Below are 15,164 nucleotides of genomic sequence, written 5' to 3' on the forward strand. Positions count from 1 at the left end.
CTGGTGACCTCAGAGAGGACAGAAAGGGGCTGTTCCCATGGACAGGAAGGGACGGAACTGGGGATGTGTGATACAAACTATCCCTAGCCTTCCCCAGCATCCTTCCCTCTCAACGCCTCAGCTAGATAGCGAAAACACCCGTCTAGCTAAAATGCAGAGTGTGGGGAGTGCAGAGGCAAAGATCACCTTCCTCCTGCTCTCTATTGGATAGCCATAAGCCTCTGAGTTTGGCTTATAGCTGTCCCCATAGGATTCCAAACTTAAGTTGCTGTATTTTCCCTACTGAAATTCCCTGGAATAAATTAGATCCTCTTTTTGAGTTTTCCCAATGTACGTATGTGAAATAAGAACTTGCTGCAATGATATAGCAAGAATAATTTGTGGTTATTAAAGAAAACCTCTATTACTCTTCCAGGGTTTTTTCTTCATGGCATCTCTCCTTTGCAGAGTTCCTTTGGCCCCCCTTGCAACAACTACATTGTCCCAAGGTCATTAATGGCCTAAACCACTTCTCGTTTTGCGCTCATCCATTTGTGCTGGCGATTCAGTGTTTGGCTTCAAGAATAAAATATGTTGTTAGTGATTTCAAACCATGCTGTGGGGTAGATATAATCTGTATATACTTATATGTTGTACATACAATACAAGGCTAGTTTTTTATTCATTCTAAGAAAAAATAAAGTAGTTTGGCTCTATTTACTGCTTTTGCAGATTATAATAAATCTCTCACTTCAAAAGTATGAGAAATCAATACATTGGGATAAATTTTGATGAGTTACAACTCTTAGCTTCCATGAAGATGCAAATATGTTTGCAAATAGTTTGATATATGGAGATATTATGTTTTTAATGTAAAAGTGCTATCTCTGAAGAAAGCCTCCATCTAGAAACAGAAAAAAAAGAATATGCACCCCTTTGCCTTCCTGTAGCATAAAGTAGTGCTTTAGTTTTAATATCTATAGAAAATCAGCATTATAGAAATTGAATAATTATTGTGCTCCTAGATTTTTCCCCCTTCAAGCTAGGACTGTTCTGGTCTGTTATCATGAATTCTGACTGCTTCTAGGACATAGTAACACCGATAAAGTGCAAATAGAACATAGTGACTAACCTTGTAGAAGTAGTGTCCAGCTCCTGTGGTAGGAGACTGGAGATCTTTTTTTATTCATTCCCTAAAGTTCAGTCCTATGATGGGTGATCAATTTCTTCCTCCATTCCCTATTGCTTTTACTACTTTTAATTAATATTTGCAGGAGCATCCTGTAAATGCTAAATGTATTTGTTCAGTTCTTTAAATGATAGCAAAGATATAATAGAGGTGGTGATCACAGAAATTAGAGTGTTCAGGTGCAAACTTTAATGTTTACAGAATATAATGTCAAAGAATCTTGCGGGCAGTATGTAAAAGGGAAAATAATTTTCAAAATAATATTTTTCTGGCTCACAAAAAAAGTGCATATAGAAAGAAACTTCTGTCTTAGAATGAAAGAACAAGAGAGAAGTAGAATAACAGGTGGAAGAATTTAACAAAAGAACAAATATATTAATGTGTTTTACATCAGTAATTCTTTATATCTCTCTGCAAAGAACCTTTATAAATGAAGAGTGACTGAACACAGAGAAGCCTTAGTCCAGGAAATTGACAATACCAGTGTTGCCTACAGTCATTGTGACAACAGAGTCCCTGTTAGCTGTTCATAAGCTCAAGGCATTTCAAGCTGGGGAAGATGGAGAGTTCAGTCTTATCCTTGAATCTATCTATCAGCCACATTGTCTTCCTAAATGGAGAGACTGGCCAGAACTAGCCTCTTGCTGGTCCCACTAAAATATAGACAACCTCAGTGATGCTCTTATGATCTTGGAGCGGGCTGACTTTCAGTTACAAGCAAACATGTGCTAATAAGAGCCCCCCCCCCACCACCATAAAAGACTTAACATAGGATGTCAGCACAGGCTGATCTTCACCTGATCTCACTTGAGGCTGCCCAGCTGTATGAAGAGATTCTAAACCCCATAGCCAGGGGGCCCTCGCTTCAGCCCAGTTCTAGTAAAGAGGAAAGGAATTTTGGATTTTCTTGGCCAAAGCTCAGAAGACACAGAACCTAGCTAAAACTTGTGAAATATTATAAGAACACAAGGGGTAGTTTAGCAGGTGAGAAAGCTTTTAGTAAGAAATTCCTTCTTAAAACAATGCAGCCAGATGTGAAGATATAAAAAAGCATGTTTATTTGGAGCAGGGGGCATAAGTTTAAAGGCCAAGAAAAGACAAAACACCCGGAATGTCAAATAAAAATAATTAAATTTAATCTAATTTAACTAGTTTACCTGCTTGAGTAGAGTTTTGGGTTTCAGAGTACATACATCTTGAAGAAAAAAGCTCTTAGATGCTTTCTCTTAAGGTTTACCAGGAAGACAAAGACAGAGGACAAAGTTTCACATATTCATGAGAATTCATTCATGAGAATTGTTTTTCCCAATGGGATGCTAAGTGTCATTTCTGATCTCAATTGTCTGGCCAGTCAATGAGAAAAATTATATAGAGGCTGTTTCCACTTGCTTAATTATTATTCTTACATATTTTGAAGAGCTAGCTTAGATGCAGTTTATGACAGAGAACTTCACTTCTAGTTGTGTATTCAGAGCAAAAATTCAGCATAAATGCTTATTTAGGCTTCAATGTGGGGTTCCAAAATTAGAGACACTCTAGGTGGCACTGTTAAGTTACATGACAAAGGGGTTTGTCATAGATGCAGAGAATGGAGGGGGGGAGTGTTTTCAACCCATGCCCTGTCAAGGGTATATTTAACAAGAATTTGTCAGAATTTGCATTCAAGCTGGGAAGATAAGGTGGCTTTACGTTGCCTGCCCTTCCAATCCTGCCTGTTCAAATCCAGTATAGAGAGTGACCTTGTTGAGATGACATACAAAGCATTTTGAGCTAAACATTATGGCTTAGCATGTCGTGTGAACCATTTCTAATCATGGTGGCTGCATGACCTTGGTTTAAAGACACTCATTAACCATTTACTACAAAAGAGTTAGTGGCTTAACCATGCTTAGTGTGTTGTCTGAACAGGCCCAGTATTTAAACAGAGAATTTTTAGTGTTTAAAGCTTTTAATTTACATTCTCAGTTCTTACAATAACCCTGTAAAGTAGGCAGGCCATTGTTATCCTGATGTTACAGATGGATGGGACTGAGAAAGTAGCTTGCCTAAGGCTAGCTAGTAAGTTTATGGGTGGGAGGCGGGGAAGTGAGATTTGAACAGGTGTCTTCTCAACTCACAACTATTGCATAACATCAGTTCTGTATTCTATAAGAATCTATAACCTGGACTAAAAGAAAGTTCAACTTCTTGGATGTGATCATCACATTTTAGATTTTATTTATTTATTTATTAGCTTTATATTCCACATTTTACCAAGAGTCTTCAAAGTGGTGTGGTAAGCTTACAGTGTTTATAAACCACAACAGATGCAGCAAGAACCACACACCCCAAACACAAAACTTTACAACATGAGTAGCTCCATTTGAGCAGGAGCCAGCCTCTGTTCCTTCCCATGGGGCAATTGATGTCAACTGATCCTGTGCAGGGGCAGTCCAACTGGAGCAGGCCCTGATGTCCCCTTTGGCTGCTCCTGTCTCCCTTGCTGCTCCTTCCTTCCCTGAGAGCAGCTGATGTCATTTAGCCCTGTTGTGGTGTGGGAGAGTCCAATTGGTGCAGGCGCTGAGGTTCCCTTTCCATGTTCCTGTCTCTAGATTTTGCAGTCTTGCCATTGTCCAACAGAAGTTGCGTAACTATTTGTTATACATCTATTGATACCTTTAATTGTAATTAAACCAGTTTGTGAGCAAAGACAACTGACGAGATTGTGCCCCCTTCCCATTTTTAAAAGTATTTCTGAGGCACCAATGAATGCAAATGAAAATGAAATTTTGATTTGATATTCTTTACTCAAGTCTCTGAGCAGCATATCTTTATTTATGATGCTTGAAATGGGTCTGCATGTAGCTATTAGTTCTTTGTTTAGTTGCCAAATGGTTCTGAAGGACAGAAGCATTTCCTTATGAGAACACTCTTGCATTAGAATAAGCCTGTTGTCATCTGCTACATGGAATAAAGATTGCTAATTGTAATTATATTTATTGCTTTCAATTTGGGGAACTGTTATAAATGGTTTTGAACCTTTTAATATGTATTGATGGTGACCTAATACTTGTATCACTGTACAATTGGGAATTACTGTTTAAGAAAAGCATTGCTATAGAATCCATGTATTTGTATTGTATCATCAGTCCCAAACTTTAAAAGATAACCAGCTTCATAAAATATACATTTTGTTATTGCATGACCTGAACATATTTTTCTGACCCATTTCTGTATAAGTGTGGGGGCACTAAAAATGTTTAGGTACTCATCAGTATTCAATTTATTTTCAGTACCAAAATATTTCTACTCCCAGGAGTTCTAGTTATTAAAATTCCAAACAGAAAATGTAAATTGTATGCTTAGTGTTGATATAAAGCCAGCTTTTAAAGCACAAGGAAGTAAATAGTTTTTAAGTATATTGTCAAGCAATTTTCTTGAATTTTTCCTCATCTTTTCTGTTTGTGTAGCATCTGAGAGTCTCTCAGTTTTTATTTGTTGTGATAGCACTTTCAGGGTTTCAAAGTGGAGATTGGGAGGAAAATGAAAGACTTGATTAGGAGCTCAGATTCTGAATGGGAGGGTGAGTTCAGCTGTGCTAGAGTGGGCAGTAGGTAGCACTGAACAATAATTAGGGTTATTAAGTTTTTGCATTATTTAGGGGTTTATGTGTGCTTGACTTGGCTGTTGCTAATGTTTCATGGCTCAAGTTAAGAAGTTAAAGTATATGGCTCCCCGGTTCAAAGCAATAACATCTGAGGGTAGTTGCAAACATTCAAAGTAGCAGCAGCAAGAGGAAGTATGAGTATCTTACACATCCTGTGCAATCTACTATGCAGATGCAAAAGTCTCTGCTTTGCTCACTGCATAGGAAATATGAAAATGAATTTATTTTGCAGCCTCTGGTTAAAATATCTGAGACTGCCCTTACTATAAATTATAATAAATATAGAAGGCATGATACAACCTCTTTATTCTGATATTTCTTGGGTGCTTTGAAATGAGGTGAAGGCTTTGGTGATGGTTTTCTATCTTTTGACATAGGTGAAAATAGTCATCCAGTTGAGCTCTGTGCCTTCATTTTTTTGAAATTGCAATAGTAGTATCCTTTCTTACTTGAGAGGTGTTTTAGTTTACTTTTTCCCCTTCAATAAATATCTGGTAGAGTCATTTTCCTTTCAAAAGTCTATTGCTTTCATGCCCTTGTTGGCTTTCAAGAAGCATCTGGTTGACCACTTGGCATAAAGATGAATAAAGGGAGACATGATAGAGGTGTACAAAATTACGCTCAGTGTGGAGAATGTGGATAGAGAGACATTTTTCTCCCTCTCTCATAATACTAGAATCTGGGGTCATCCCATGAAGAGATTCATGGCAGAAAAATAGGAGTACTACTTCGAACAGTGCATATTCAAACTATGGAATTCGCTACCACAAGATGTAGTGATGGCTACCAATTTAGATGGCTTTAAAAGGTCATTAGACACATTCCCGGAGAAGAAGACTATCAATGGCTACTAGTCGTGATGGCTCTTTGATACCTCCAATATCAGAAGTAGTAAGCCTTTGTACACCCGTTGCTGGGGAACATGCTGTGCACTCATGTCCTGCTTGTGGGTTTCCCATCAATAGCTGGTTGGCCACTGTGTGAACAGAATATTGGACTAGATGGACCCTTGGTCTAATCCAGCATGGCTCTTCTTATGTTCACTGTGGGAAATCAGGATGCTGGACTAGATGCACATAATCTGATCCAGCAGGTTTCTTCTCATGTTCTTAAACACAGTAACTGAGTGAAGCAGCGAAGATGTTTGTCTCACTGTGTTTGAAGTCTCACAATAACAGTAAAGAGCAGCCAGATAGTTAAAGCAATAAGTTTGCTGAACTGGAGAGAAACACGAGAACAGCACTAAGTGGTACTGGAACAGTTTATTTGCATACTCAAGATGACACCAAATACTCCTGTCCAATTCTGGTAAGCATCATTAGCACTAACAAAGGATTACACACATTCACGTTTCACTTTTTCTCATTTGAGGTTAATTGCCATGATGATAGTTTGGGGGAAAGTGTTGTGGGAACTGTGCAGCCACTGTAAGTTCCTCATAGCATTCCCATAAAGAGAAGTTCTTGTTTTGAAGGATTTGTGTTGAGTTCCTGTGTTTGACATTCCACAGTACATCCCCCCCCCCCAAGTATAATTCTTCCCTGATGGGAAGAATGTGTTACATGAATGGTCTTGGCCAAGAACCCAGGTAACTTGTCCAAGAACCTAAGTATGAAGCAGAAGTAGTGTTTGAGCTCGTACAAAAAGGCAAGACACCCCATGCTGTTACTTGAAAAACAAACTCCAGGCCAAACAAAGATAACATGTACACACATAAAAAATAGGCAAAACATACCACACTGCAATATTGCCCCCTGCCAGCAACCCTAGGCTAAACACACACCACATACACACACAAAAACCACCCAGGCATACACACAAACTTGGGCAAAATACACACTACACCAAAGCAAACTAATATAACACACATACCCAAATACACCCAAGGCAAAAGACAGTACAGGGAAAATGCATCCTGTACTCCCTGTCAACCCGCCTATTCCCCAGAATGCTCCTTACCAGCTTACACCTTCTATTTCTGGGTGGCACATTTCAAAATAAAGCACTGGGATGAAGCCACTTGACATTTTATTTTCTAAGAATGCCTCTCGGATGTTTGGAACCCCAGGAGGGCTGGATTTAGTCTGAGGTTATGCACCCCGGGGTATAGGATTGCAGTCTTAGGAAGGAGGGTGGAAGATAAGGGGAGAAATTGGTGTGTGTATGTGTGTGTGAGAGAGAGAGAGAAAGAGAAAGAAGGGGAAGTTGAGTGAGGAGAGGATGGGTCTCTGACAAGAGGTAGATTGTCTCTCGGCCTCACCAAATATTTTGACTCAGACCCAACCTCTTCCCTGATACTCAGTTTCTTGGCCAAGTGGCTTGTTCATTGTGACTGGCCATGCTCCCAAGGCAGTCATATTGTGGTGGTGCTGATGGCATGTACTCAGATTTCCATATGTTCAAAAACATTGGGGTCCCGTGCTGTGGGTTATGTCGTTTTTCTGATGTTTTATTTGATATGTTTTCCTAAAATTTAAAAAATGAAACTTTCTTTTGGTCATTGTAGTAAGCTGTATATTTATTTATTTATTTATCATACTTATACCCCACTCCTCAGCCAAAAAAGGCTCTCGGAGCGGCTTACACTTAGCAAAAAAGACAGTCCCTGCCCTCAGGCTTACAATCTAATAAAGACATGACACACAAGGAAAAGGAGTCAAGGAGGGAGGGAGGGAGGGAGGGAGGAGAGAGAGAGAGAGAGAGAGAGAGAGAGAGAGAGTGAGTGTCCAGCAGGAGCAGGCCCCGATGTTACTTCTGCCTGCTCCTGTCCCCTCGGTCCTTCTTCTTCCCCACAGGGCCAAGATGGCAGTTTGCCCTGTGGGGGGGGGGAAGAGTCCAGCAGGAGCAGGCCCCGATGTTACTTCTGCCTGCTCCTGTCCCCTCGGTCCTTCTTCTTCCCCACAGGGCCAAGATGGCAGTATACATCAGTTGCTGGGGAACATGGGTGAAAAGGATACTGATGCACTGTGTCCTGCTTGTGGTCTGTGGTCTACAGCTGGTTGGCTACTGTGTGAACAGAGTGAGGGGCTAGATGGACCCTTGGTCTGATCCAGCAGGGCTCTTCTTGTTTACTTATTAAAATTATTTATTAAAACATTTGTATCCCGTCCCATTATCACTGGGATCTCAAAGCGGCATACAGATCAAATCAGAACAACATAAACAAATAATTTACACAACTAAAAATGTGTTAAATCATTAACAGATTAAATGCAGTAGAAATTTTTAAAAAGCAATAAAACAATTAAAATCTAGTAAAACTATGTGTAACCATGGAGAATTTAGCCCTCAAAGGCTTTGTTAAAAGCCACGTTTAACTTGGCACTGAAATGAAGCCAATGTCAGCGGCAGTTGGGCCTCCAAGGGGAGGGCATTCCACAACTGGGGTACCACAACAGAGAAAGCCTTCTTCCATGTCCCACCATAATGTATTTCTCGTGTTGGTGGGATGCAGACGAGGGCTCCTCCAACAGATCTCAAATCTCGGGCAGGCATATATAGGGAGAGGCGCTCCCTCAAGTATCAAGGTTCCAAGACGTTTAGGGCTTTGAATGTGATTGTCAACACCTTGAATTCCAACTGGAAGCATATAGGCAGCTAATGCAATTCCTTTAAGACTGGTGTTCTATGGTCTTTATAAAATGTTCCAGTGAGCAGTCTAGCTGCCTCATTTTGCACCAGCTGCAACTTCCAAGTCATCTTCAAGGGCAGCCCCATATAGAGTGTGTTGCAATAGTCTAATCGAGAAGTTACCAGTGTATGAACTACTGTGGTTAGGTTGTCCCTGTCCAGGAAAGGCTGTAGCTGGTGGATCAGCCGAATCTGACCCCAAGTACTCGGGGCCACAGAGTCCACCTGGGCCTCCAGTGACAAGGATGGATCTAGGAGTACTCCCAAGCTACACACCCACCCTTTCAGAGGGAGTGCAACCCCATCCAGAACTGGTTGTTTACCCAGTTCCCAGACTTGGGAACCACCAATCCACAGCGCTTCCGTCTTATCAGGATTCAGCTTCAGATATGTTCTTATGTTCCTATTGCTGTGGTACCAGCTCTTTGGCGGTGGAAAAAGAAAAGTTTATGAATGATTTGGGCTTTACATGAGAAAAAACCAGTCATTTCAGCGTTGCGAATTGCCTTTAGCTAGTCTAAAGGAAATTTAAGTTTGTTTAGAACGTAAGAGGTTCTAGAATTCAGAATGTGTTGTTTTTGCAAGCCTATCCATTGGAGTTTTTGGTCCTTGGATGCAGTCTGCATGGAATGTGATCACAACATTGCCAATGACTATTTGTCTTTATACTGTTACAGAATATGTAGTATGTAACCTGGTACAAACTGGAAAATGGTTAGATAAATCACCTAGAATTTATCCATAGAATTTAAGAAATCTCCATAGAATTTAAGAAGTGTTAGGTAATCAGTTATTGATAATGTATTTTAGTATAGTCTCTGTATAAACAAGCCTCAAGCCAATTTTCTGTTTCCTTCTGGAAATCCTGAGAATGAAGGGGGTACTGGGAGAACTCTGCACACTATTGCTGGGTAAGATGAGCTGAACAAGAAAGGGTCAACTATATGCTGACAAGTGTTGGTTTGCAGAGTGCTGATAGTGACCAGTCATTTGATCTAACTAGTCATTGACATTTAGAATGGCTAATCTGAGTGAAAGCACAGTTAATAAGATTGGATGAAAAGGAATTGCTTACCCATAGGGTACAATCCTGCTCAAATTAAGCCCTGTCTTATGCTTGAAAAAAACACTGTGCATCTTGGATCAAATATGCTCCAATAAGTCAGTGCTGTTTTTTTAAAAAATAAGTAACTCTATGACTTATTAATGTTAAAGTATTATCTTTTAATATGTTATTGTTTGTTACTAATTTCTGTTCTGCTTTTCTGCTGAGATACTTGTATCCCTGTACTTTGAATAACCCCTGGGGGCTGTACGTATTGTTTGTTCACAAGAACACTGCTTGTGTATGGAATGTCAATCCATGGTTTGGAGTTATGCCTGAAGTGATCACGTTCACAAATAATACTAAACCAAGCATTGTTTTAATCAGGGTTTGTTGAGCAAACCGAAGTCAGTATTTCAGATAAGCAAAATAATCATGGCTTGTTTGACCAATTTCTGGTTCGTTTCGCCTTTGCCTGTCCTGCCAGTTTCCTAAATGTTCTAGTAGCAGTAAAACAGGTCTGGGGAATCTTTTTCAATTCAAGGCCTGGATTTAAATTTGGGAAAGATCTCAGGGTCTGCATTTCATCTGTGTGTGGGACCAAAGTGGGCAGGGCCAAAATGTGAATCCTAGATTTATAAGTAAGCACAAGCCTCTGCATGTCTACTCATAAGTAAGCAGGACTGAATCATGCAGCAGAAGCTTCCTCAGGCCTTGTCTTCTTTCCCTGGCCTGATCTCCAATCAGTAGCTTTTCCCTGCTTGGAAAGAAAGTGGGCCCCAGTGAATGAGGGAACCCCATACCTGCAGTAAAGGACTTTTTTTGGCTGTGTGTTTGTGGGAGCTTTAGTGGGATCTTTATATGGGTTTGTGTTTGTGGGAGGTTTGGGTGGGTTTGCTGCTGTCTTTGTGGGGTTGGGGGGGCTGCGTTGATCAACAATCAATCCCTTTTTAGAATGCATCATTTTATACTGTGTGGATGTAACAGGGTATCCTGCATACTAGGTAGATGTTACTAAAGTACGTAGAGGTCCCTTAAAGGTTTTTTTATCCACATAAAGCAGCAGCACAAAGCATAGGCATTTTGGCACGGATAGAACTCTAGATAAGCGAGGAATTGGATGTGGGAAGAAAACAGTTGCCAAGTAGAAGGAAGAGGGATGAATTTGGGGTGGGGAAGCAAATGACATCAGTTTAGCCTGAGAACAGCTGCTTTTGCCTAGCATCTCTGGGTTAGTGAGAGACTTGGGCAGGGCACAGAAATAAATCAGGAATAAGCCATTATTGCAGGTCAGGCATTTCTGTGGGATCTTGTGGGCTCCCTACACGACCTCGTGTAGTCCAGTGTCATCATTTAACACCCCCCCCCCCAAATTCTCCTGTATTTTCTCACATTGGAGACAATACATTTTTTCTCGTGTGCTATCTGCAAATGGCAGTGGTACACTGCCTGATTTTGTGAGCTTGCTTTTTTTTGTGGGGGAGTGGCTGTGATGTTGCTGGGGTGGTCTTCTCATGGCTTCAGGCGTTTCTCCCTTGCTCAAAGCTGATTTGCCATCTCTCCGCTACTGTTTCTGCAGCAAATAGTTCTTTGCTTTATTTCCCCCATCTCCCCACCCCACATATACTGGGCTATGAAGTGTAAGGAAAAAAAAGTGTGCAGAGTTGTTTGTTTCTTTTGTTCATTCTCCCAGAAGTGCACCACTCTGGAAGGTCAGATCATCACTACTGCAGTTTCCTTCACACTTCCTGATTCGTGTTTAAAATAATGTTTAAAAAAACTTGTCTTGGGTGCTGAGCCTCTTTCCAGCCACCGTTTTGCCACCTCTTTGCTTTGGGATAATCTTAAGACAGTGCGGGGCATCTGGCACTTGGCTCCACTCCCATTCAAAAGTGCAGTTGGCACTGCCCACCCAGGGGGAAAAAACATATTCGTGAGGACCCACACTGGTAGTGGGTAGGTGGTGAAATGGAGGAGGAGGAGGTTGTGGTTGCAGCTGAGAGGGGAAAATGGCTTGTGGTGGGGGAAGCATGTACTTACACGGGAGTAAAACACAGGCTTGTACTACATGAATTTTAAACTTTAAATCAGGGTGAAAGAAAGCGAGTGAAACTCAGTTTGTAGTTTACAGTGGAAAAGCAATGATTGATAGTGCTAGGAGTCTTCTTTCTGGAGCAGCCCATATTGACAAATCAGGGTGAAAGTAAGCCAGAATTCATAAACCATCTTCTAACATGGCTTTAAATTGGGGTTTGTTGCCAACCCCCAACCCCCCAGTTTGTTGCCTGGTGTGGGTTCAGACATTCAAATAAATGACAGTAAGGCCAAAATCAGTCTTGGTTTAGTATTATGTGTAGCGATTAAGCATGCTTAACAGCAGCTTGGAATTTGTGTACATGGGAAGTACAGTGTAGTGGCCGTTCTCTATCCATGGGCAATTTTATATTTGCACCAGTCCTTATGCCTGTTTGGTGCATTCTCTTCCCCTCCTTATTGTTTTATTATGACTTTATTAGAATGTAAGCCTATGCGGCAGGGTCTTGCTATTTATTGTTTTACTCTGTACAGCACCATGTACATTGATGGTGCTATATAAATAAATAAATAATAATAATAATAATAATAATAATAAGAAGAAGAATAAGATTGTCTTTTAACAGGGCTGGTGCAGATGTAAAGTTGCAATATTTGATTGATTGACCTTGGCATTTCCCACAATATTAATTTGATTTTCTGTTTCCATGAGAATAATTAGTAGTTGGATTTTAAGTTTCTGTCAGATTGTTGGGCACTATGGGAAGTGCAATGCTTTAAAACATTTCATTGCTTTTCCTTCATTCTGTTCATATTTTACCCATGTTTTTCTGCATTGTAATCTGCACGATTACAATTGCAGTTCTATATCATTGCTTAAAAGAAATAAATACCGTTAGTATCAAACAGAGCACAATTTCATTGCATAGTTTATTCCTGCATAAGCCTGGTCATGCAAAAATACCTAGGTTTGTACAGTGAATTTTACCAGTCTTTGTGTGTTGCATGATTGCTACATTGCCATCATTGCATCCCCCTTTACGGGACAGTTGCCAGATGTTTATATCTGTGAATGTGTTGAACAAGCAAAACTAGTTGAGAAGTATGCTGGCACACTCCACTGAGAAACTGGAGACTTGCAGGCCTCTTGCATATTAATATGAGGTGTTTTCTTGAATGTTCGAATGCCTTTTCAAGCTGGCCTTGTTAAGCGTGTTAAATATATTCTTTCTAGAATCTCATTAGTTAAGTAAATTCAATATTGGACCTGTTCAGAAGACCCCTTAAACCCTGCTGGTTAAGGCTTTTGGTTAAGCAGCAGGGTTTAAGATGCCTTGTGCTATGCTCACTCACGAAACACAGTCGGACCGTTGACAGCAGGGTTAGTGGCTCTAACTGCGGCTTAAAATGTTGTGTGAAACAGCCTGGCTTGTGGTTAGTGCCAGCCCCACAGAGTCACAGTTTCGCTAACCACAGAGCCTGAAGTGTCGTCTGAACAGGCCCAGTGTATCACCTCCGAGTGTGTGGCCATTGCAATAGTGCAATTAGGGAGAACTGCAAAAATAGTCGAAGTAAAATAAGCATTGCATATTAGTGATATGGTAACATATCATTATATCATTGGCTGCCAGTCCAGGTCTGGGCCCAATTCAAAGTGCTGGTACTAACATTCAAAGCCCTAAACAGCTTGGGGCCAGGTTATTTGAAGGAATGCCTCCTCCTATATGTGCCTGCCTGGACCTTAAGATCATCTACAGGGGCCCTTCTCCGTGAGCCCCTGCCAAAGGAAGTGAGGCAGGTGGCTACTAGGAGTAGGGCTTTCTCTGCTGTGGCACCCCGGCTGTGGAATGAGCTCCCCAGAGAGGTTTGCTTGTCGCCTACAGTGTACTCTTTTCGTCGCCAGCCGAAGACCTTTTTATTTTCTCAGTATTTTAACACTTAATTTAACTTAAATTTAAACTTTGCTGTTTTAATTCCATATTTTAACCTATATCAATTTTTGCTGTGTGGTTTTAATCCTGGTTGTGCTTTTTATATTGTATTTTGTATTCATGTTTTTAAATTGTTGGTTGTTTTTATGTTCTTCATGGTTTTAATTTTTGTGAACTGCCCAGAGACCTTTGGCTATTGGGCAGTATAAAAATGTAATAAATAAAATAAAAATAAATAAAAATATTTCTCGTTATTATAACATTTTAATACTTTAAAAATGAAATTTTTGCTTGTTATTTGATTTAAATCTCTTCAACTCTAATACTTTCTCTTTCAGATCTGTTTTCTTCTGTTCGCTATTCTGTATATTGTTTCCTACTTCATTATCAGAAGATATAAGAGGAAAGCAGGTAACTTTTTTATATTTATGTCTTTACTGTAAGAAAATGGTTACCCTATTTCTTCGATTCTAAGACGCACTTTTTCCCCCATATAAACATCTCTAAAAATGGGGTGCATCTTAGAATCGCGGGTGTGTCTTAGTTTTTTTTTTTCTGTTGATGGTACTGAAATTAGTGTGTGTCTTACAATCGATGGCGTCTTACAATCAAAGAAATACGGTAATAGATAAGCTATTGGTGACAGGATAGTGAATACGGCGTACTGCCAGAGTGCCAAAAGGTTGAAGGTTTTGGGTGATGAGGAAGAAGAGTATATGTCAGTTTGTTCTATAACCAATGATCACACTTGCATTTGATCAGAGATCTTGATCAATTTACACCACCACTTTCTTGCCTGTTCCCGACCTTCATTTTCCCCACAACTTGCTGGACCAGATAGGACTAGATTGCTTTGGTCCAACAGAGCTACTCTTATGTGCTTAATTGGCACTTGTTAGCTTCATTGACAACTTCACAGGTCATTAAACCACTAGAGCTTGGGAAGGTAGGGCAAAAATGTCACCTTTCCTGAAATCTCCGACTCCCAGTCTTGTCATGTGTTCTTCTGGCGCTCTGAAAGAGAGTAGACTCAAACAGGAAGACCAACAAAAAGATGAGCAACACCACCTTTCCAGGAGACACTCAACCCTTTAATCTCTTCCAACACCCATCCTGGAAGAATCAGGCCAGTTAGCCTATGGCCCAGTTGCCCTTTCCAGGTGCTCCTGTAGGGTTCCAGCTGAACTCCCTTACTCCTTCCTGGTAATGTGCCACTCCAGGCTGGTGTTATGGTTGAGATAAACATTTTAGCAAGAACCTGCCCAGCATCTCTGCCCTTCCTCCCTCTTACGGATGTGAGGTGCTGTTTTTGGCCCTCCCTTTCCCCACTGAAGTTCAGTACAACAGGAGCTATGAAGGCTTAGTAAGGCAGTAGGGCTTGAGGTCTCTTCTTTTATTTATGGGTGAAATTGTTTATCTAGCCTTTGTTCAGTGGCTCAAAAACATGTGTGTACCAAATTCCAGACCAGAAAGAGACCATTCCTGCTCAGAAAACCCTACTGTTTCATTGTGCCAATACAACCTCCATCTCTCCTCACCACCCTCAGAGGCAAAATAAGGCACAGCTTTTCTCCCTAGCAGGTGGAAATGATTTTTTCATGGTACATAGTAAGAACATTATGGGAGTCTCAGCTGATGAAGTGTCTTAGCCCCAGCGATTACTCACAGCTCTCGGTAACTGGTATGGTGGGGCATCTTGCATTGTGGCAT

The 15,164-nt window shown here is 40.6% G+C and overlaps 1 protein-coding gene across 3 annotated transcripts in view; it reads left to right on the forward strand.

Annotated features, from left to right (window-relative positions):
- The window catches only part of LMBR1 (limb development membrane protein 1), a 281,805-nt gene that overhangs the window by 208,127 nt on the left and 58,514 nt on the right, over positions 1–15,164 (forward strand). For all 3 annotated transcript variants that reach the window (XM_063125954.1, XM_063125945.1, XM_063125963.1), the window contains one exon: positions 13,793–13,865. In XM_063125954.1, coding sequence (XP_062982024.1) covers positions 13,793–13,865 — 73 coding nt within the window. The remainder of the gene's footprint in view (positions 1–13,792; positions 13,866–15,164) is intronic.

Source organism: Elgaria multicarinata, chromosome 1, assembly GCF_023053635.1.
Source record: "Elgaria multicarinata webbii isolate HBS135686 ecotype San Diego chromosome 1, rElgMul1.1.pri, whole genome shotgun sequence".
NCBI lineage: Eukaryota > Metazoa > Chordata > Lepidosauria > Squamata > Anguidae > Elgaria > Elgaria multicarinata.